At 43.6% G+C, this 24,261-nt stretch overlaps 1 protein-coding gene across 2 annotated transcripts in view; it reads right to left on the bottom strand.

The window, feature by feature from the left end:
• Positions 1-299: 299 nt before the first annotated feature.
• STRIP2 (striatin interacting protein 2) overlaps positions 300-24,261 on the bottom strand; it is a gene marked incomplete at both ends in the record, with an annotated part of 58,821 nt that continues 34,859 nt past the window's right edge. Inside the window, 4 exons of one of the 2 annotated variants that reach the window (XM_080701446.1) lie at positions 300-550; positions 6,775-6,979; positions 10,780-10,884; positions 23,128-23,194. In XM_080701446.1, the coding sequence (XP_080557572.1) occupies positions 300-550; positions 6,775-6,979; positions 10,780-10,884; positions 23,128-23,194 (628 nt within the window). The remainder of the gene's footprint in view (positions 551-6,774; positions 6,980-10,779; positions 10,885-23,127; positions 23,195-24,261) is intronic. The other variant, XM_080701447.1, reaches the window with a different exon arrangement.

The raw sequence follows: 24,261 nt of genomic DNA, 5'->3' as shown, positions 1-24,261 counted from the left end.
TACAGGGGTCTCATCAAAAGCCTGTCCAGGACGGATCCACCAAGAGATCCCCGAGGCCAAGTGGTCACCCAGCTGACCCCGGGCAAGTTCACCAGTTGTGACTCAGGGTCCCAGCTTTGTCTCCAGACCCAGAGACCCCAGAATAGCCCTGAACTCTGCTGGCTGCCTCAGGCCTGGGCTGGACCCCCCTATTAAACACTCCTAGAGCTGGGAACAAAGGATGAGTGGGCAGGGTGGACAGAGCACCGTTTATTGGAGCCAACCTCCATCTATCCGCTGCTTTGCAGACAAGAGCTCAGTCAGTGATTCTGGAGCAGCTCCTCCCAACAGATGGGCTGTGAGAACACCTCTCTCTCCAGCCAGAGCTCATAGGAATAGTGGAAATCTTCAGGCAGCTCCAACTGCTGCCCCAGCACGCTCTGCAGGCAGTTATCCACAGGTGAAAATTCAGAGTCCTGCGCTTTGTCATACCGGCGGCTGTTAAACGCCTCGATGTTGGCTCTCAAGGTGCATTCTTCAGCTTGGAAGTCCCATGGCCTGGCATCAATGTCTGTGTTGGGGAGGAAGAAAGGAAGAAAGAAAGAAAAAACTGTACACAACTTAGAACACCACTCCCCTTCTGCAGTGTGTAGTCTGGTCTGTGGGATTCCATTAGTGAAACTGCTCAGAATTCTCTCTTTTTTTTATTTCATGCCACTGAGGATTGAACCCAGACACATTCTACCTACAAGCTAAACCCTCAATTGTATTTTATTTTTTGTTTTGAAACAGAATCTCACTAGGTTGATGAGAATATCAGTACTTGTTGAAACTGTCCTCAAACCTCTGATCCTCTGGTCTCAGCCTCCCAAGTACTGGAATTACAGGTGTGTCCCACCATGACCAGCTAGAATTCTCTATTAAATGCAATATACAAGCCAGGTGTGGTGGCACACACCTGTAATCCCAGTATATGTAAGGCTGAGACAGGAATAATGCAGGTTCAAAGTCAGTCTCAGCAATTTAATGAGATCCTGTTTCAAAATAATAAAAGGAAAAAGGGCTGGGGGTATAGTTCAGAGGTAGAGTGCCCCTGGGTTCAATCTTCAGTACTTAAAAAAGCAATGTAGAAAGTAAATATAGGACATGTTGGCACTTAGGTTTAAAAAATATACATATGCCCACCTATGTAAGTTTATATATACAGAAACTATCTTTGGAAGAGTAGTATAAAATCTGATAACTGATGGGCATGGTGGCGCACGTTTATAATCCCCATGCTTGGGAGGCTGAGACAGGAGGATTGCACAGGTTCGAAGCCAGCCTCAGCTACTGAGTGAGGCTCTCAGCAACTTAGTGAGACCCTGTTTCCAAAATCAAAGTATAAAATAGGTCTGGGAGTATAGCCCAGAGGTAGAAAAGGCCCTGGGTTCCATTCCACTCCCAGTACCACCAAAATAAATAAATAAATAAATAATAAAATCTGATAAGTGATTTCCTTTTCTCTCCCCTTCCTTCCTCCCTTCTTTCCTCCCTTCCTTCCTTCCTTCTTTCTTTTCCTTTCAGAACTGGGGATTGAGCCTGGGGCTTCACACATGCTAGATAGGTTTCCTGTTCATGAGCTATATCCACAGCCCTTTAAAATATTTATTTTGAAGCCAGGCCTGGTGGCACATGCTTGTAATTTCAGTACTTGAGAGGCTGAGACAACACAAGAATCTCAGCTTCGAAGCCAGTCTCAGCAACTTAGTGAGGCTCTCAGCAACTTAGCGAGACTTTTCCAAGTTAAAAAAAAAAAAAAATAGGGCTGGGGGTGTAGCTCAGAAGTAGAAGGCTCCTGGGTTCCATTCCCAGTACAAAAAAAAAAAAATTTTTTTTTTGAGACAAGGTCTTGCTGACTTGTCCAGGCTGGCCTCAAACTTATGATCAACCTATCTCAGCCTCCCCAGTAGCTAGGATTATGGATGTGTGGCCCTAAACCAGTTTATATTTCCTTTTCACTGTTTTACTTTCTTACTAGTTACTTATGTACTCTGTTTCCCAAAAAGGGCAATCAAATCCTTTTTTGAGCCTTCCCTAGGGGATGAGAGTTTCTCACTTAAATGGATACAATGTGGTGAAGGAGAATGGGCCAGCTGAGCTTGGGTGCAGCTTAGTGGTAGCCACACTAGGTCTTGGGTTTCAATCCCCAGTACACACACACACACACACACACACACACACACCCACCCACCAATTATGAAGATTTTCCTAATTCCCCTGAAATTTCCCCCAGCATAGGACAAATCTGTATGTCAGTTTATTTTAAGACTATGAAAGCTTTCATGAAGGTAAAAGCAGAAAACATAATCTGCTTTACTTCTATTAATTTAGACATTTATCTGAGGGATAGAAATACAAATTTCCTAAACCTCTTATGTCCTACATTCAATGTTCCACTCCTTCCTCCCGACTGAACCCAGGGGTACTCTACTACTGAACGACATTCCCTAAGCTTTTTATTTTATTTTTTTAGATAGGAGCTCACTAAGTTGCCCAGGCTGGCCTTGAACTTGCAATACTCCTGCCTTAGCATCCCCAGTAGTTAGGATTACAGGTGCTGGCCCATTAAGGGTTTATCATAAACAAATGTACTTTGCATTTGGGCTAAAAATGGTAGCAACAACAGGTATGCTGCTTGCAGAATAAAACATTTTTATGATTTAAGGAAACACAAAAATTTAAATAGCTAATTACACTTTATATCCCATAATAGAAATTGCATCCTGGGCTGGGCGTGGTGGCGCACGCTTGTAATCACCGTGCTTGGGAGGCAGAGACAGGAGGATTGCACAGGTTCGGAGCCAGCCGCACGCGCTGGCTTAGGAGACCCTGTTTCCAAATAAAAATGTAAAAATAGGTCTGGGAGTGTAGCCCGGAGGTAGAAGGGCTTCCAGGAACCCAGTACCACCAAAAAAAAAAAAAAAAAAAAAAAGAAATTGCATCCTGGTTTATGACAAGCCAACCACATGCTTCTCTTTGTTCTCTGAAATTGTTACTGCAATTTTCTCTAAAATTCAAGCAAGTTACATGTGGTAGCAAAAATAAGTCATTTACCTTAACTAAAAATTATTAGCCAGGTGTAGTGGCACACACTTGAAATCCCAGCATTCGGGAGGCTGAGACAGGAGGATCACGGTTCGTGGACAGCTTCAGCTACTTAGTGAGGCTCTCTGAAACTTAGTGAGACCCTATTTCAAAATAAAGAATTAAAAAATAGGGCTGGGGGTGTAGCTCTGAAGTAGAATGCCCCTGGGTTCCATCCCCAGACCTGCAAACTTGGATATGATGATCAAATCCCAGTACAACAAATACAGTAACATCATGAAAAAAGAAAAAAACTCTTTTCAATAAAGTTATTCCAAACTTTGGTCAATCTTAGGATAAATTCAGGCACTCAGAGATATTTTGCCTTAATTTGAGGGCATATGTGATCCCAACATTACCAGGATATACTACAGCCAAAAAAAAATTTTTTTTTCCCAGTATTGGAGATGGAACCCAGGGGCATTCTACCTTTGAGCTATACCCCCAGCCCTATTTCTTCTTCTTTATTTGGAAACCAGGTCTCACTAGATTGCAAAGAGCCTCACTAAGTAGCTGAGGCTGTCCTTGAACCATGATCCTCCTGTCTCAGCCTCCTGAATGCTGGGATTACAAGTGTGTGCCACCATGCCTGGCTTCTACAGCCAAAACTTTAAAGTCATCAAATCTTAAAACCTAAATTTCACCTTATAAGTGATACCTATGGATATAGGAATGAGGTGTATGATACCACAAAGAAGCAATAAACTGGTCCAGGTGGTGCACATTCGTAAACCCAGTACTTGGGAGGCTGAGGCAGGAGGATCCCACATTTGTAACCAGCCTCAGCAACTTAGTGAGACTCTGTTTTAAAATAAAAAGTATAGGCCGGGCGTGGTGGCGCACGCTTGTAATCCCCGCGCTTGGGAGGCGGGAGACAGGAGGATCGCGCAGATTCGAAGCCAGCCGCACGCGCTGGCTTAGGAGACCCTGTTTCCAAATAAAAATGTAAAAAATAGGTCTGGGAGTGTAGCCCGGAGGTAGAAGGGACTCCAGGAACCCCAGTACCACCAAAAAATAAAAATAAAAAATAAAAATAAATAAATAAAAAGTATAAAGTCAGGCGAGGTGGTGCACGCTTGTATTCCCCACGCTTGGGAGGCGGAGACAGGAGGATAGTGCAGGTTTGAAGCCAGACGTGCTGGCCTAAGAGACCCTGTTTCCAAAGAAAAAGTATAAAATAGGTCTGGGAGTGTAGCCCAGAGGCTGAAGGGTTTCCAGCAGGAACCCCAGTACCACCACCAAAAATAAATAAATAAATAAATAAATAAATAAATAAATTAAATAAAGAGTATAAAATAGGGCTGGGGGTTTAGCTCAGAGGTAGAATGGCTCTGGGTTCAATCCCCAGTACCCAAAACAAAACAAAACAAAACAAAACAAAACAAAAAAGCAACAGCAGCAAAGAAATGAATCAGGAAGTTGAGTGTTCTCCAGGGAAATTAACCCCAGTTCTTCAATTAGTTAATGTTAGGAAAAAAGACTGTTATATTCAAAAGGAATTGATGAACATAAAAACCAGATGAAATTTGTGGCCCCTAATTGGGTTCTGATGAAGGCAAAAAAATAGCTATTAAGAACACTCAGGAGCCGGGCATGGTGGCGCACGCTTGTAATCCCTGTGCTTGGGAGGCGGAGACAGGAGGATCACGCAGGTTCGAAGGAGACCCTGTTTCCAAATAAAAATATAAAAATGGGTCTGGGAGTGTAGCCCTGAGGTAAAAGGGTTTCCAGGAACCCCAGTACCAACAAAAAAAGAAAAAGAAAAAAAACACGCAGGGAGCTGGGCACACCTGTAATCCTAGTTATTTGGAGAGGTTGAGGCAGGAGAATCGTAAATTCAAGGCCAGACTGAGCAATTTAGTGAGACCTTGTCTCAAAATAAAAAGGGCTGGGGCTGGGTGTGGTGACACACGCTTGTAATCCCAGCATTTGGGAGGCTGAGATGGGAGGATCACGGTTTGTAGCCAGCCTCAGCTACTTAGTGAAGCCCTCTGCAACTTAGTGAGACCCTGTCTCAAAATAAAGAATAAAAAATAGGGCAGGGGGTGTAGCTCAGAGGTTGAATGCCCCTGGATTCCATCCTCAGACCCACACACACAAAAGGGCTGGGTATGCAGCTCACTGGTAGAGTATCCCTGGGTTCATTCCTAGTGCAAAAAAAAAAGTTTAATTTTAAAAATCTTTTAGCTGGGAGTGGAGGCACACCTTTGTAATCCCAGCATTCAGGAGGCTGACACAGAAGGATTGCGCAGGTTCAAAGCCAGCCTCAGGCCAGGCGTGGTGGCGCACATGTGTAATCCCGGCTCTTGGGAGGTGGAGACAGGAGGATCACGCAGGTTCGAAGCCAGCCGTGCTGGCTTTAAGAGACCCGGTTTCTAAATATAAGTATAAAATAGGTCTGGGAGTGTAGCCCTAAGGTAGAAGGGCTTCCAGGAACCCCAGTACCACCAAAACAAAAACAAAAACAAAAACAAAAACAAAGCCAACCTCAGCTACTTAAGGAGGCCCTTTGCAACTCAGTGAGACCCTGTTTCAAAATAAAGAATAAAAAATAGGGCTGGCAGTGTCGCTTGGACGTAGAATGCCCCTTGGGTTCCATCCCCAGTACCTAAAAAAAACAATCTTTTGAGAAAAAGACTTTTCAAAATATCACTGAAGAAAAGATCCTTTAAAGAAATGTTTTGAGCTGGGTGCGGTGATGCATACCTGTAACCCAAGTACTTGGCTGAGGCAGGAAAAATCAACCTAGTGAGACCCTGTTCCATAACAAAATATAAAACAGACTGGTGGTGTAGCTCAGAGGTAGAATGCAATTGAGTTCAATTCCCAATAACACACACACACACACACACACACACACACACTAAGTAAATAAATAAGTAAAAAGGGCTGGGAGTGGTTCCGAGGTAGAATGCACTTGGGTTCAATCCTTAGTACCAAAAATAAAGTTTTGTAAAAGGGTCAATTATCTTCCATTTACTCCCCCAAATTGACACATAAAAATGTGCATATTTTGGGGTACCATCTGACAGATCGATACATGTATACATTGTGTAATGTTAGAGTAAGCAGGTCTCCAACAATTCAGGCCAAGAAAGCATGCAAGCAGAGGAAGCATGTCTCTTCAAAGATTTGCCATTTCTTTTCTTTTCTTTTTTTGTGTGGTACTAGGGATGGAACCCAGGGGCATTCTACCTCTGAGTGATACCCCGGTCCGGCTCTATTTTTTATTATTTATTTTGAAACAGGGTCTCACTGAGTTGTAAAGGGCCTCACTAAGTAGCTGAGGCTGGTTGTGAGCCACGATCCTCCTGTCTCAGCCTCCCAAATGCTGGGATTACAAGTGTATGCCACCACACCCGACAAGATTCGGCATTTCTTTGCAGTATACCTTTTTCTTTTTGTGGTGCTGGGGATTGAACCCAGGGCCCCATGAATGCTAAGCAAGTGCTCTACCCATAAGCAATATCCTTGGCCCTCTTCTAGATTTTAGAATCTCAATTTACTTGCTTTATTAAATAGGTTTCATAGGACCAGGGACACGTTAGAGGGTGTGGGACATGACTTTGAAACCTATAATCGCATCTCTCCTCACCTAAAATAACAATTCAGGCCAAGAGAGCAGAGCGTTTATTGGTTGTGCGTGACCCGGCAGTTCCCCGCACTCACCGTTCCCGTATGCCCAGTCGTCGTTCATGCGGTGGCGCACCTTCTGGTAAATGGCTGACATGGTTTTCATGTTGCTTTTCCTCCACTGGCGCCCCAGGTACTTGGTCTGTATCTTTAGAAGCTTCAAGACATAAAGTTGCAGCATGGCCTGTTTGACTTTAAGGGCCCGCTTCAAGATTGGAGCCGATTTAAACACTACCAGCATCTGTCCAGTGAAAGAGGGGTGGGGTGAAGAAAAGCCCATAAAGATATAAAGTTTCTTGGAATTACCAAATCAACAGACAAATTGAGACAAATATGGCTAGCCTCAGAAACCCATGGGAGAGCTTTGGGGAATCTAAGGTCTGGACTCAACTTAGATTTAGTCTTCAAGAACACAGAAGCATGAGCCGGGCATGATGGTAATCCCAGTACTTGAGAGGCTGAGACAGGAGGATCCAATGTTTGAGGCCAGGCTCAGCCTTCCACAATTTAGTGAGACCTTATTTCAAAATAAGGAATAAAAAATAGGCCTGGGGTGTGGCTCAGGGGTAGAATGCTTATGGGTTCCATCCCCAGTAACTCAAAAAATAACACACACCCACACCACCCACACCCACACACACAATAGTGTTGGGAGTGTAGGTCAGAGGTAGAACCCCTCTGGGTTCCATCCCTAGCACCAAATAAAACAAAACAAAATCATGCCGTGGAGACTTAGGATGGTAATCCAACATGCACTGCATGAGGAAGCATGGAGCGTAGGTGCAGCAAAAACTCCACCTCTACCTGGTCCCTGCTTACCACAGACACCATCAAAACCTTTGTCCTTGGTTGGAAGTTAGCCTGGGATTTCTGTCCCCCTTGTGGTGCCTCCCACAAGCATAAGTATAAAAAGTCAGCCTGAGCCGGGCGTGGTGGCACACGCTTGTCATCCCCGCGCTTGGGAGGCGGAGACAGGAGGATCGCGCAGGATCGAAGCCAGCTGTGCTGGCTTAAGAGACCCAGTTTCAAAATAAAAAAAAAATATAAAAAATAGGTCTGGGAGTGTAGCCCGGAGGTAGAAGGGCTTCCAGGAACCCCAGTACCACCAAAAAAAAAAAAAGTCGGCTTGACAGGTGGGTGCCTGGACACGAGTATTCACCTCCAACAAGCCCAAGACAACACTTCAGAAAAGTCTATGCCAACAATTGTAGGTGCAATTGCACCAAATTCACGAAAGAGCAACTGAAAGTGCTCAGCAACACTTTTTTTCTTTTTTTTGGCGGGTCTGGGGATGGAACCCAGGGGCATTCGATCTCCGAGCTACACCTCTTGCCCTATTTTTTATTCTTTATTTTGAAACTGGGTCTCACTGAGTTGCAAAGGGCCACACTAAGTAGCTGAGGCTATCTGCGAACCGCGATCCTCCGGTCTCAGCCTCCCAAATGCTGGGATTTCAAGCATGTGCCACCACGCCTGGCTTCATCAACACTTTTGATAAATCCTCTTACCCAGGTTATTCTATGAAACAAAAACTTGCTATGGAAATCAACATTGAAGAGTTAAGAATCCAGATTTGGTTTCAGAATCAAAGACCTAGGCACCAATTCCAGAAAAAAATTGAACATTAAGAAGGTTTCAAGCTGGGTGTGGTAGCACATGCTTGTAATCCCAGCACTGGGAGGCTGAGATGGGAGGATCGTGGTTCACAGACAGCCTCAGCTAATGAGGCCTCTGTAATGCCCCTGGGTTTCATCCCTAGACTCGTGCAAAAAAAAAGGTTTCAGAATCAAGCCAAGTCCAGGAACAAGATGAACATCAAGAACAGATGCAAGGTAAAGTCAGAAGAAGTTGCACCAGCTGCAGCTCTGCCCAGATGTAGCCAGATATTGGCGCTCCTGGAGGTGTTTACCAACAACCCTTACCACTCCAGAGAACTTCTAGCCAAGGAAATTGGGGTTCCTGACTCAAGAGTCCAAGTTTGGTTTTAAAACAGAAGATCTAAGGCTGGGCGTGGTGGCGCACGCTTGTAATCCCAATATTTGGGAGGCAGAGACCAGAGAATTGTGGTTTGCAGACAGCCTCAGCTACTTAGTGAGGCTCTCTGCAACTTAGTGAGACCCTGTTTAAAAAATAAAAAGACTTGCCAGGCGTGGTGGTGCACGCTTGTAATCCCTGCTCTTGGGAGGCGGAGACAGGAGGATCACGCAGGTTCAAAACCATCCGCACTGGCTTAAGAGACCCTATTTCCAAATAAAAATATAAAAATATAAAAATAGGTCTGGGAGTGCAGCCCAGAGGTAGAAGGGCTTCCAGGAACCCCAGTACCACCAAAAAATAAATAAATAGAAAAAGACTAAAAAATAGGGCTGGGGGTGTAGCTCAGAGGTAGAATGCACCTGGGTTCCATCCCTGGTACCGAAAAACAAGATCTAGATTCTGTATCCAGAGAAAAAGAGAACCTGATGAGGCCCTAGAAAAAGACCAAGGACAAAGGTATGGAAGCCACATAAAATGGCATCAGCTACTGAGTCCACAGTTTCAGTCCCATATAATGATAATAAAAATGGGAATGAACCTACTATATGATGCAGCAGTATCACTTCTGGGTATCTACCGAAAGGAATGGAAACCAAACTACCAAACTAATGCATGCGTATCTACGTTCATAGCCTAATGCATGCGTATCTACGTTCATAGCCACACAATTCACAATTGCCAAACTATAGAACCAGCCAAGATGTCCGTCAACAGATGAATGGATCACAAAACTATGGTTTATTTACACAATGGAATCTTACTCAGTCGTTAAGAACAAAACTATGTCATTTGCAGGGAAACAGAACTGAAGAACATTGTGCTAAGAGATTACTCTGAATTAGGATGCTCTCCCTAATATACGGAAGCTAGAGAGAAAATGGGTCATAAGAGGAACTGTAGGCAAAGAAAGAGAAACTCTAGATGAGCACATAAGGCGACCTAAAATGAGGGGATGGGAGGGGAGAGGGAAATTCCATAATGTACACGACGGACATCCACAAACATACCAATCACCAAGCCAAACATGAGAAAGAGGGAGGGGGAAGGGAATGGGGTGGGAAATGGTTAAGGGCTGAATGAGTGATGTGTGCATGTGTGCCTCTGCCATCTGTACCCATTAAGATGTGTTGACTACTATGCACCAATAAAAATAAATAAGAGGAAAAGAAAGTCTTGTTCCTATGCCAACGAGCCTTTGATTCTTCTGATAGAGAGCACAAGGACCCACAGAGTCAGTAATATTTTCAATCGTTCATATTCCAAGAAATGCTGCAATGAAGAATCTTAGACTAGCAGCGTTTGGATATGTATATGTAATCCAAACATGGCTAATTTTCCCCACCAGAACCACCCAAGCCAGGCATGGTAGAGTACACCTGTAACCCCAGTATTTGGGAGACAGAAGGCTCAAAGGTTTAAAGCCAGCCTCAGCAATTTAGTGAGACTCTGAGCAACCTAGTGAGACCCTATTTCAGAGTGAGTGAGTGAGAGAGAGAGAGAGAGAGAGAGAGAGAGTGTTAGTTTTGCTGAGACTGAACCCAGGAGCATTATACTCCATCCCTTTTAAAATTTTCAAACAGTCTCACTAAGTTGCTAAGGCTGGCCTCAAACCTGTGATCCTTCTGTCTTAACCTCCCAAGTACTAAAATTATAGGCAAATGCCACCATGCCTGGCTAAGAGACCCTGTTTCAAAACAAAAACAAACCAAAAAAAGGAAAAGGGGAGTGTAGCTCAAAGGTAAAATGCCCCCCTGGATTCAATCCTCAGTACCACGGGTGTGGGGGGGACCTACCCTAAGGGAGGATCCATGTTCAGCTTCCTAAAGCAAATGACTGGTAAGCAATTATCTCATTTAGAGTAAGTGCCAGAATTAGGAGGTAATGAACACATGTAGCATTCAGTATATAACTACAAATCTCACAAAGCAGGCAGTCCACAAATATTTACTGATGATTAAAAACTCTGGTCTGACGAACACACCCACATTCTGAAGCCCCGCTCACCATGGTCCTGGAGTGCTTCCATTTGGTCAGTTTATTGAGCAGCCTCAGGAGGTTGATGCAGGAGAAGAGGTTCCTCCAGCAGAACTGGTTGTTGTCTCCAGCTTCCTGAAACAAGGAATATCTGCCATTATCGACACTCACAGGCTTCATTCCCACAGAGCCTGCAAGTCGCCACTAGCCAGTTTGGGTAGAGCTTCCAGCAGGAAGTGCTGCCTGTCTTCATGCTCAGAGAACATAATACCTTCTCCTGAAACCACTCGGCTGGGCTGGGGCTCACTGGGGGGGGGCACCTGCCTAAGGTGTGCAAGGCCCTGGGGGGGGGAGGACAAGGTGAAAGGTAGGAGAGCAGGGGAGGAAGGGGAAAAAAGGGGAAGAGAGGAAATGACAAGGTGAAAGGAAGAGGAGGACACAGAGAAAAAGGAGGAAGAAGAGCAGAGGGAGGGGGAGGAGGAAAAGGATGGAGAAGAAGCCACACAGCTGCCGATCCTAGAAGAGTCTTTACTAGAGTAAGTACTGGTTAGAGGAGTGACACATGAGCACAGTGATTAGAGTCAAGCCAGCTTTCCTGTGTAGCTTACTGCTTAGGATAAGAAGAAAAAATTTTGTCCCCATATACTTTGCTCTTACATAAGTCATGTTTCTGAGTGCTAGGAGTTTGGTTTCATTCTGATAGATTTGAAGCTAATGTTGGATGAAGATAATATGTTATGGTTGAATTTTTTATCAACCCCCATCTTTTTTTTTTTGTGGTGGTACTGGGGTTCCTGGAGGCCCTTCTACCTCCGGGCTACACTCCCAGATCTACTTTTTATTTTTTATTTTTTGAAACAGGGTCTCTTAAGCTAGCACAGCTGGCTTCGAACCTGCGCGATCCTCCTGTCTCTGCCTCCCAAGCATGCGCCACCATGCCAGGCACTTATTCTTTATTTTTGAAACAGAGTCTCACTAAGTTGCAAAGGTCCTCGCTAAGTCATTGAAGTTGTCTGCAAACCGTGATCCTCTGGTCTCACCCTCCTGAATGCTGGGATTACAATTGTGCGCTGCCACGCCCGGCTTTGTTTATTTTGAGACTTTTTTTTTGGGGGGGGGTCTGGGGATGGAACCTGGAAGCATTTGACCTCCGAGCTACACCCCCTGCCCAATATTTTATTCTTTATTTTGAAACAGGGTCTCACTGAGTTGCGGAGGGCCTCACTAAGTAGCTGAGGCTGTCCAAGAACCGCGATCCTCCAGTCTCAGCCTCCCAAAGCCTAACCCCCACCCTTTTTATCAAAATATATTGCAGTTAGATTCTTAATTCTCTAACATGAAATAAAAAAATAGATAATTTTTTTTTGTGTGTGTGGTACTGGAGCATTCTACCTCCCCGCTATAACCCCAGCCCTATTTTATTCTTTTATTTTGAAACAGGGGCTCACTAAGTTGCTGAGGCTGGCCATGAACCTGTGATCCTCCTGTCTTAGCCTCACCCTTGTAATACTAGGATTACAAGCACGCACCATCATGCCTGGCTACCCCTAGTCCGCCCCTCCCTCCTTCTCTCCTCTCTCTCTCTCTCTCTCTCTCTCTCTCTCTCTCTCTCTCTCTCTCTCTCTCTCTGCAGTAATGGGGATTGAACCCAGGGCATTCTACCTCTGAGTACACCCCCAGACCTATTTTTTAATTCTTAAATTTGAAACAATGTCTCACTAAGTTGTGGATGGCCTAAGTAGCTGAGGCTGGCTTCCAACCTGCAATCCTCCTGTTTCAGCCTCCCAAATACTGGGATTACAAGTGTGCATCACCGCACCCAGCCTTCTAGTTAATTTCTAAATTTTATTTTGAAGCTGTGTGGAGGAGGGTCTCATTAATGTCCACAATTTAGTGAGGCTCCCCACAATTTAGTGAGACCTGAGACCCTATTTCAAAATAAAACAATAAAATAGGGTTACGGTATAGCCCAGAGGTAGAACACCCTTGGGTCAATCCTCAGGACTAAACACACACACACACACACACACACACACACACACACACACACACACACCTTTAGAAAGATTATTTAGGAATAATATTCTCCTTCTTATAGTCAAGTCAGTGTCCAATACTGTTATTAGAACTAGTCTTAGGAGGATTTGGGCACAGTGCCGCATGCCTGTAACCCCAGCTACTCAAAAAAAGATGCAAGTTCATCAGCCTGGGCAACATAACAAATAAAAGACTAGGGTGTGTCTCGGTTCAATCCTTAGTACTGCAAAAGAAAACAAAACCTAGTCTCCGGAGAACCATTTCCCTACTTCTGAGGGAAACGTCCATGAGAGTTCCCACCCTAGTGCATCGCAGTGTGGCTTGCCCAAAACACAAGGTTGTGCACCTTGTGTGGTTAGCACAGGCTTTGGAAAAAAAGAATGGTCTTATTGTGAGTGTGTGTGTGGTACTGGGAATTGAACTCAGGGGCATTCTACCTAAAAGCTATTTTATTTTGAAACAGGTCTCACTAAGTTGTGGGGAGCCTCACTAAATTGTGGACGTTAGTGAGACCGTGTTGAGGCTGTGCTTGAATCTGCGAACCTCCTGTCTCAGCCTCCCAAGTACCAGAATTAAAGGTATGTGCCAGCATGCCCAGCTCAGCCTTATTCTTTTTAATGGTAGTCTAATAGTCAACAAGGACACGCCATCTTTATTTAACCAGTTGCTCTGGTAACTAATACATTTAGGTTGTTTCCAATCTTTCATTATTACAAGCAATGGTGTAATGAACAATCTTAGACATGCATTTTTTGAGAAGTTTGACTGTAATCTGAACATTGATAACTTCTCTGCCAGAGCTGCCCTGAGATTTAAAAGACAAGGACAGGGAGTAACTAAGTGAAGTTTTTTTTTTTTTTTTGAGGTGGGGTGGTACTGGGGGTAGAACCCAGGGCTTTTCTATCTCTGGGCTATACTCCCAGACCTATTTTATAGTTTATTTGGAAACAGGGTCTCACTAAGTTGCTAAGAGCCTCACTAAGTAGCTGAGGCTGGCTTTGAACCTGTGTGATCATCCTGTCTCAGCCTCCCAACTAAGTGAAGTTTTAAAGTTTTAAAAGTGAAGTTTGGGCTGGGTGCAGTGGCACAGACTTGTAATACCAGCATTTGGGAGGCTGAGACCAGAGGATCGTGGTTTGTGGGGCCCTCCGCAACTTAGTGAGACCCTGTTTCAAAATAAAGAATAAAAAATAGGTCAGGGGGTGTAGCTTGGAGGATGAATGCCCCTGGGTACTATCCCCAGACCCACAAAAAAAAGCCAGGCGTAGTGGCACACACTTGAAATCACTGCGCTTGGGAGGCTGAGACAGGAGGATCGCACAGGTTTGAAGCCAGCCTTGCTGGCTTAAGAGATTCTGTTTCCAAATAAAAATATAAAAAATAGGTGTCTGGGAGTGTAGCCCAGAGGTAGAGGGTTTCCAGGAACCCCAGTTCCACCAAAAAAAAAAAAAAAAAAAAAAAAAGAGAAGTTTGGAAAGAGGGAAGCCTATTGTGGCTACCTTTCTCTCACTCAGAGCTCAGTTTGAAGGGTCCCAGTAAAGACTCCCCAGTTCCCTTCCTTTAGATAGTCTCCGCTGCCCAAAGCCTTCCCAGATAACTGTCAGTAGCTCCACTTGTCCCATCTCCAACCCCTGGAGAGGGCATGAATGCCACGCACTGGCCAGTGGCTGTCTCAGGACAGCCTTTGTTCTGACTCCTTTTCTAGCAGCTGCAGCCGTCCATGGAGTACTGCTTCAGCCTCTGCCTTGCTCCAACAGTCATTTTTCTAGCAAGCCTTTAGTTCTATGGGCACTTGTCCAGATTTGCCAGACTTGAGGGCTTTTTTTTTTCTCCTTAAACTACTGAGGATGTAACCCAGGGTCATTCTACCTCCAAGAGGCATCCCCCAGTCCTATTTTTTATTCTTTATTTTGAAACAGGGTCTCACTGAGTTGCAAAGGGCCTAAGTAGCTGAGGCTGTCTGTGAACCTGGATCCTCCTGTCTCAGCCTCTCAAATGCTGGGATTACAAGCGTGTTACCATGCCTGGCTAGGGCTTTTTTTTTTTTTTTTTTTTGGTGGTACTAGGGAAACCCCTCTACCTCCGGGTTATACTCCCAGACCTATTTTTATATTTTTTTATTTGGAAACAGGGTTTCTTAAACCAGTGAGGCTGGCTTTGAACCTGCGGGATCCTCCGGTCTCCACCTTCCAAGAATGGGGATTACAAGCGTGTGCCACCACGCCCGGCTATAGGGCTTTTTTTTTTTTTTTTAAATGTGTGTGTGTGTGTGTGTGTGTGTGTGTGTGTGTGTGTGTGTGTCTGTCTGCGTGTGTGTTTGTACCAGGGGCATTCTACCTCAAAGCGACACCCCCAGACCTGTATTTTATCCTTTATTTTGAAACAGAGTCTCACTAAGAAGTTAAGGCTGGCGGCGAATTTGTGATCTTCCTGTCTCAGCCTCTCAAGTCCTGGGATTACAGGTGTGCACCACCATGCCCAGCATGTGCATGTTCAGTTAAGGCAGATCATCTCTGTTTTAAGTAAGATGTAAAGCCCTAGGTAGAGATGTTTTGTGAGCAGCAGCACTTGGTTGTATTCTCTTGTTTCCTGCCAAAGCAAGAATTTCACTACAGTTAATAAAAGAGGCCGGGGGATGTGGTTCAGTGACAGTGCTTGCCTTACACGCATGAAGCCCAGGTGTTGATCCCTAGCACTGCAAAACAAAAGCATGAACATTTGCCCATGTTCCACCATCACAAGGAAATTTGTTTGTAGTAGACCTTGAGTCAGTTCAGGGTCCACATCCTACCCTCTCAGAGTACCCAGGCACCACCAGGGCTCTGTTCCCAAACATCCGTTCATAGCCCCGCTGAGTGAGCCAAGTCAAATAAAAACCCAGGCTACGCTAATTATATGGATAATTAAGCCAGATGACTAAGAGAAGAACAGAGTGTTTCCTTCCTTTTGGACTAAGGAAATCAGTTTGGTTCGAATCTGAGCACTAGAGGGGACTCAGCTATTCTAGACCAATTTCATCATCCATAGAAGCAAAAACTGAGGCCCAGAGAGGGGAAAGGGACTTGCACACGGTCACACATAAATGCCCAACTACGATAAGTGCCCAAGATCCATGGAATTTGAAGACTGTTTACTGTTCACCTTCTAGTTGCATTCTGGACTCCTAGATTCAGAAAGTGATTCCCGAGATAGAATCTGCTTCGAAGCCCTGCTTCCTGAGTTTGAGGACTGACAGGTAGAGAAGCCCCTTCCTAAAGTGTACTACCGTTCCAACTTCAGACCAACAGAAGATAACTGTGTCCAAGAAAAACAACAGTGGCTGGTGTGTAGCTCAGTGGCAGACCACTTGCCTAGTATGCACGAGGCCTTGGGTTTGATCTCCAATAACAAAAACCTGGCTGGGCGTGCTGGTGCACATTTGTAATCCCAGCATGCTTGTAATCCCAGCATTCGGGAAGCTGAGACCTGAGGATCGCAGTTTGGCAGTTTGCAGACAGCCCCAGCTACTTAGTGAGGCCCTTTGCAACTCAGTGAAACCCTGTTTCAAAATAAAGAAAAAATAGGGCAGGAGGTGTATCTTGGAGGTTGAATGCCCCTGGGTTCTATCCCCAGACCTGCAAAAACAAAAACAAACAGTGAGGTTCTCTGCATTAGAATAGAGCACCTGAGTTCAGCTGGCCTAGGATCAGATTGGACCTTTAAAGAAGGGTTGTTAAGTATAAAGTCTAATATATCTCAAATGTCTTAAAATTTTTTTTTTTAGTAATGGGGATAGAACTCGGGGTTTTTTTTTTTTTTTGCCTCTGAGCTATATCCTCAGCCCTAGTATATATATATATATATATATATATATATATATATATATATATATATATATATATGGTCTGGGGATGGAACCCAGAGGCATTTGACCTCCAAGCCACATCCCCTGCCCTATTTTTTATTCTTTATTTGAAACAAGGTCTCATTAAGTTACAGAGAACCTCACTAAGTAGCTGTGGCTATTCACGAACTGCGATCCTCCAGTCTCAGCCTCCCGAACGCTGGGATTACAAGTGTGCGCCACCACGTCCGGCCCTACTTTATTTTTAAATTTAAACAGGGTCTTGCTTACTTGATGAGTATCCGCTACTTGTTGAGACTGTCTGCAAACCTGTGATCCTCCTGTCTCAGCCTCCCAAGTACTAGGATTACTTGCATGTGCCACCACGCCTGGCGCATTTCTTTAATAGTTTACCAAAGTTCCTAAGTGATGATTCAGATTGAGAACTGGCTTTGCATTGAGAAATCAAAGTATATTAATTTAGTTATTTTATAATGAACCTTGGAGAATTTTATAGTCTGAGGAAAGTCAAATGCTCATCTAATGACCCAGCCTCTCTTCCTTTTACAGCCTACAGGAAACTACTAAATGTCCCTTCTTGTTCTAAGTGGCAAAGCTGGGTCTGTCTTTTCCACTCTGCCAGCTACTCTGTTTCTTTGCTTTATGCTTCAGGGTTTCCATGCCACGTCAGCCCTGCTTTTATTTGAAACTATTGCAAAAAATATTTGCTAGGTTTTAACACATTAGGATTGCAAATTCACAGCAGCTATTTCTTGGTAAGTGATTCTCTTTATCAATTTCTTTATATGACCACCATCCTATATAATGGAAAACAAAGTCATATTTTATTTTAGATTTTCTTTTCCCACTTCATTAGAGAATAATTCTTTTACCATATGGTTTTCTGTCAAGTTACTGCTAGTTTAAGGATCCAGATCCAGACATAATAAAACAGAGTAATGGTTCTCACATGGAATGAGTGGATAAGGAAGAAGAAAATTTCAATATTATATTTGGGGAATGTTAGCAAACTTCATTTGCCTTGGAGAAATTACCTGGATGGATGTGAGTTTGAAAAATCACTCCAGAGATTCTAATCTTGAGAACTTATTACTATAATATTGACCAATAGGAAAATTAATAAAAATGATAACTGTTTCTATCCATGGTCCTTTCTGTAAATACCTCATAGAAAATGGGTATATACCTTTGTTGTGTGTTTGCATTGTATCTCTGATAGAGAAAAAATAACACCACAGGCATCATTAGTTTTTAAATAACGATGGTAAATATTAGAACAAAAATTTATTTTAAAAGATCATAAATTATTGGTTAAATAATGAGAGGAATGTTACAAACCTTTATATTTGAAAATTACCCCAAAAGAAAACTAAAGCCGGGTGTGATGGCGCAAGCTTGTAATCCCAGCATTTGGGAGGCTGAGACAGGAGGATCTGCCAGCCTCTACCACTTAGTGAGGTCCTTTGCAAATCAATGAGACCCTGCTTCAAAATAAAGAATAAAAAATAGAGCTGGGGGTATAGCTCGGAGGTAGAATGCCCCTAGGTTCCAACTCCCCCCTCCAAAAAAAAAAAAAACAAAAAGAAAACTAAAACAACAGAATTATTCTTCTATGTCTGAAAATATCTGGATGAGAAGGGTGTCCTGTCTTGTTTTGTTTCTGGGTACTGGAGATCAAATCTGGGACACTCTGCCACTGAGCTAATGCCCAGCCCCCTTAAATATTCTTTTTCCCCTTTTTTGTGGTATTGGGGTTTGAGCCCCGGGAAAGTCTACCTCTGAACTACACACACCAGTCCTATTTTTTATTCTTTATTTTTGAAACAGGTTCCAACTAATTTGCAGAGGGCCTTACTAAGTAGCTGAGGTTGGCTGCAAACCTGCAATCCTCCTGTCTCAGCCTCCTAAGTACTTAAATATATATCTATATAAATTGGTGGTACTGGGGTTCCTGGAAGCCCTTCTACCTCTGGGCTACACTCCCAGACATTTTTATACTTTTTTATTTGGAAACAGGGTCTCTTAGGCCAGCGCAGCTGGCTTCGAACCTGCGTGATCCTCCTGTCTCCGCCTCCCAAGAGTGGGGATTACAAGTGTGAGCCAAGACGCCCGGCTTAAATAGTCTTAAGAACATAATTATTAATAGCTACATATGATACTCCACTACTTAATTCTGTGTGTGCGCGTGTGTTACTGAGGACTGAACCCGGAAGCATTCTACCTTCAAGTTATACCCCCAGCCTGATTTTCTTTCTTATTTGGAAACAGGGTCTCGCTACTTGCTGAGGCTGTCCTTGAGACTGCAATCCTTCTGTCTCAGTCTCCCAAGTACTGGGATTACAGGCCACAATACCTGGCTTCAACAATGCATTTATAACTTACACGCAAACGTGCATGTATTTGGGAGTCCACGAAAATCATTATATGATGAATGTGTGCAATAACATTTAGAAACCACTGCGTTAAAATACAGTGAAATGAGAGCAAGGTTGTAGGTCTGTTTTCTTGTGGGCTTGTTAGTCCTAAAGAGAAATCATGCAGATTATACCTCATCTTCCCTTCCTCTCATTTTTATGGGGGGGGGGCGAGGAAATACTAGGGATTGAAACCAGGGGTTCTCTACCATTAAACTACATCCCAGACCTTTCTATTTTATTTTGAAACAGGATCTCACTAAATTGCCCAGGCTATCCGTGAACCTGAGATCCTCCTGCCTCAGTCTGCTGGGTAGCTGGGATTATAGGCATGAGCTACTGTGCTTGGTTTCTTTTCTGTGCTTTCTAACAGAGATTTGGGCAAATAAAACATGGAAAAATCTGTGTATCTTTATTGTTACTGCTGCAAAGCTAACCTGAAATTCTAAATGCTTACCTCCCACCCTCACCACAGAATGTGACTTAATAACTGTTGTATCACTTTCAAAGGAGGGCGTATTTTGAAGTGTGGATGTTCCAGCTGTCCACATGTACATTAAAGATAACAAAATAAGAAGTATTTCTCATGGAGTTACGGAGTGCTGGAGTGTCTTGGTCCCTGTCTGGCCCAAAGCCACTCTTTAGTAATGAGGAAATAGTAGCGGCGTGAGGTCCAAAGCCTGTAAAGGGCTCTGTAGAGTCAGTGCTGGATCCAAATGTGCATGAACAGCTATTTGCAAAGAAATGTTTCAAGTTTTCTTTTAGATCAAGACAAGTGAAATTATTAAATTAAAAACGGTAGGTCAGCCAGGCGTAGTGGCGCACACTTGTAATCCAGCACTTGGGAGGCTGAGACAGGAGGACCATAGGTTCGTAGCCAGCCTCAGCTACTTAGTGAGGCTCTGTTTCAAAATAAAGACTAAAAAATAGGGCTGGGGGTGTAGCTCAGAGGTAGAATGCCCCAGAGTTCAATCCCTAGTTCCACAAAAAAGAAAAAAATATTGAAATGTTACTTAAAATAAAAATATATTACACTCATGTAGCCAGTATATTTTCTGTGCTTGTAATTTACTGAATCTGAAAAAGATATACATCTTATGCTCATAAACATTAGTCCTTTTCTGAGTACAGAAGTCATCAGTTTAGATAAATAAGCCATTATACTACACGAAGTAAACTTGAGGTTTTTTTTTTTTTTTTTTTTTTTTTGGTAGTACTGAAGATGGAACCCAGGGGCATTCTACCTCCAAGCTACACCCCCAGCCCTATTTTTTATTCTTTATTTTGAAACAGGGTCTCACTGAGTTGCAGAGGGCCTCACTAAGTAGCTGAGGCTGTTTATGAACTGTGATCTTCCTGCCTCAGCCTCCCGAATGCTGGGATGACAAGCGTGAAGGCCAACGAAGCACTTATATTGAGTTCAAGGGGGAAAAAAACTGTCTGTGGTTACTAAACAAAACCACCAGGTGCCACTCTTGCTTCACAGAAAGGAGTAAAGTACCTAGCATGATTTATTTTTATTTCAGATACATACTTTCACCTACACTTGGGGTAACAATATAAGTCTTCTCAGAAGGCATAATGATAATTTCAGTACTTTTATGCTTATATCACAAAAGGTCATTTGGAAAAAGTGAAAGTACATTTCCCATGAGTTCCTACAAACCAAAGGAGTTGTAGTGGAGAATGGAGAACACATTGTATCAAGGAACAGATTCAGGTCATAAAAGCTGACTTTATGTTTTGAAAAACTCTACTAAGAGAATTTAACACTAGTGTGTCTCCACCATCTCTGTGTAAAATGTACTCTTCATTTTAACTCTGGATAGCAGGGATGCATGTCTTTACCCTGACTTTGCTATTTTCAAGCATAAAGTCTTTGGCAGTTATTTAATTTCTCCATCTGAAAAATAGTGATACCAAACTGGATCTGGTGGCATACACTTGTAATCCCAGTACTTGGGAGGCTGAGACAGGAAATCACAGGTCCCTGGCTAGCTTCAGTTATCTAGTAAAGGCCTGCAACTTAGTGAGATTCTGCTTCAACATAAAAGAACAAAATCAGGCTGGGGGGGGGGCTTGGAACTAGAATGCCCCTGGGTTCCATCCCCTGTAACACACACACAATAGTCATACCAACCTCACCGCCTTGTTTTAAAGACTGAATACCATCATGTAAATAAGCAGTGCTAGACAATTTATTACCTCTAAGAGTAAACAGTTTCTAGTGTCTTTGGTTGCTGAGACCACATCTAAATAAGACAGGGACTCTCTTCCCTGGTAGCAGAAAATGTGCTAGATTTGGTGTCTCAGGGTATGTCTAATTTGGGGTCTGTCACCTATCAGGAGTGGACTGTGGCAAGTCACTTTCATCTACCAGGCACTAGAGTTTCTCGTCTTTCAAATATAAGGAAGTTGGATTGAATGGTTTTTAGGTCCCCTCCAGGCAAGACTCCTATGGATCTATAAAATCTGTAACACAGGAAAATATTTCTATAAAATATACTTTTTGGACTCAACACTTTTCAGTTATTAAAGTGGGGGGAAGCCGGGCGTGGTGGCACATGCTTGTAATCCCAGCATTCGGGAGGCTGAGACAGGAGGATCGTGGTTCTTGGGCAGCCTCAGCTACTTAGTGAGGCCCTCTGCAACTTAGTGACACCCTGTTTCAAAATAAAGAATAGCCGGGCGTGGTGGCGCACGCTTGTAATCCCCGCGCTTGGGAGGCCGAGACAGGAGGATCGCACAAGTTCGAAGCCAGCCTCAGCTACTTAGTGAGACCCTGTTTCCAAATAATATATTAAAAAGGTCTGGGAGTAAAGCCCGGAGGTAGAAAGCCTCTGGGTTCCACCCCCAGTACCACAAAAAAAAAAAAAAAAAAAAAAAAAAACCAATAAAATAAAGAATAAAATATAGGGCAAGGGGTATAGCTCAAAGGTCAAATGCCCCTAGGTTCTATCCCCAGGCCCACAAATATAAATAAATAAATAAATAAATAAATAAATAAATAAATAAATGGGGATAAAGGTTTGTAGCAGCCATGGGTATGATTGTTCAATCATTTAGCAATTTCCTGAAGTCTTAGATGTACCAGGCACCGTGCTAGACTTTAGGGATATATAAATGAAGGTAAGTCGGGCATGATGGTGCACACTTGGAATCCCAGTACTTGGAAGACTGAGACAGGAGGACGCAGGTTCAAAGCTAGCATCAACAATGTAGCAAGGCTCAGAAACCTAGTGAGATCCTGTTTTCAAATAAAGAAATAAAATCAGGCTGGGGGCATAGCTCAGAGATAAAATGGCTCTAGGCTCATCCCAGTACCAAAAAAAAAAAAAAAAAATATATATATATATATATATATATATATATATATATATATATATATGAGTACTATCTCTTCTATCAAAAAGACAACAATCAAGTTAAGAAAGTTGCAGATAAATAGTTACAGCGCAATACAATGAGGGAACAGGCTATACCGTATCCTAGAGATGTGGCAACATATGATGATGAAGTAGACATCTTTTCTTCAATCTGATTTTGGTCAGTCAGTCCATTTTAGGGAATTCATAAGAACTCAGAACTTTTCTGATTTGCGTAGAGCTGTTTTCAGGATGAGAAACTTTCTGTGGCTATACTGACTTCTGCCTCAGAGAAGCAAGGTATTTTCTGAATATTTACTCCTGAATTTTATAACCAATATGAAAATGAGAGGCAAAGTGCCTGTAGCCGAGCAGAGGGAGGACGGAGGACTGTGCCACAGAGTGGATTCTCCTGCCGTTTGGTGGAGATGCTCACATTGACTGTAAGTTTCATTATCCTTCTAAAGCCTCCTTCCTCCTTAGTGGTTCTCACTGGCTCTCTCCTTTTTTCTGAAAAAATGCCAAGCTCAGCTTCTCCAAATCTTTCTCAACTGGGTCAGCAGCTCTAAACCCCGAGTGCCTCTGTGCTCTCGCCAATGACTTCATTGATCGAGACTCCCGAACCAGGGCTTTGTGGGGCTGGAGAAGAAATGCAAGAGCAAATGCCAGCCTCTGCCACCCGGCAATTTCAAAGGCTACTAAATCCCCATTTGCTTACCAGACTTTCCGTAGTAAGCTCCGGCAAATCCTGGATGGTACAGCAAGGGTAATCCAGGACCGAGATGCTGCAAGAGGCAAAAGATAGGGACGGGCTTTAGGTAAATGGCAATGGCAGGAAATGGCTTCATCTGAAAAGGGCAGGAGCTATTTGTCTCCAGCGGGCTCCATCCATTTTCCATATTACTTAGTGACCTCAGCTGAAACTGAGGGCACTGGTGCTGGGCAACCCCACCTCCAGCCTCTCCTCGGGCATGTGAGGAACCGAGGAGTTCTTCCAGGCTGGTCCTATCTAGCAGATGTGAAGAGTTAACACACAGAGAGAGCCTCTTCTCTTGCTGAGTTCTTTTCGCTTCTTTAAGGAATACATAAAGTTGAGTTCTTTGTGTTCTGCATTTAAGTCTAAGCATGAATAGAATAGTGCTCCCAGAAATGCTGCCTAAGCCCATCTCACTTAATAACAATCTGCGGATGTGAGGATGAAATGAAGACTCTCCCATGTCGCTCAGCAGGTCTTTCTGAGAGCCAGGTGCTCTGGGGAATGACTGCAGCTGCCACTCCTAAAGAAGCCCAAGGCAGGCAGCTTCCTGCAAGCGGCCAGTCTAGTCGTTCAAGAATGGTTATGTCATGTGCAGGAAAAGGGAGAACTAGAGAATATTATGCTAAGTGAGATCAGTCAATCACAGAAAAATGAAAGGCCATGTGTCCCCTCTATGTGGAAGAACAGAGAAATTGGGATATAAAGGGTCGACAGACTGAGGAGGAGAAACCCCGGTAAAGTGATGGAGGGGGTCTAAGGGAGAAATGTGGGGGGGACAACGAAGGAAACACTTCAACTGACATGATGTACAAAGTTAATAAGGCCAATCTTAATATCCTATATGGGGGAGGGGGGTGTGGGGTGAGAACTGGGGGTGTCCTCACCGCGTGCTGTGTGTGTGTGTGCATGTCTCCATCACTGTGAACTTCATCACGACGTGTGATTACAATGCACCAGTCACAATTTTTTTGTGTGTGGTACTTAGGGTGGAACCCAGAGGCTTTCTACCTCCGGGCTAGACTCCCAGACCTTTTTTATACTTTATTTGGAAACAGGGCCTCACTAAGTTGCTGAGAGCCTCACTCAGTAGCTGAG

The sequence above is a fragment of the Muscardinus avellanarius genome, assembly GCF_963383645.1.
Source record: "Muscardinus avellanarius genome assembly, chromosome: 9".
NCBI classification, from domain to species: domain Eukaryota; kingdom Metazoa; phylum Chordata; class Mammalia; order Rodentia; family Gliridae; genus Muscardinus; species Muscardinus avellanarius.
This window is presented reverse-complemented; position numbering and strand designations above follow the sequence as displayed.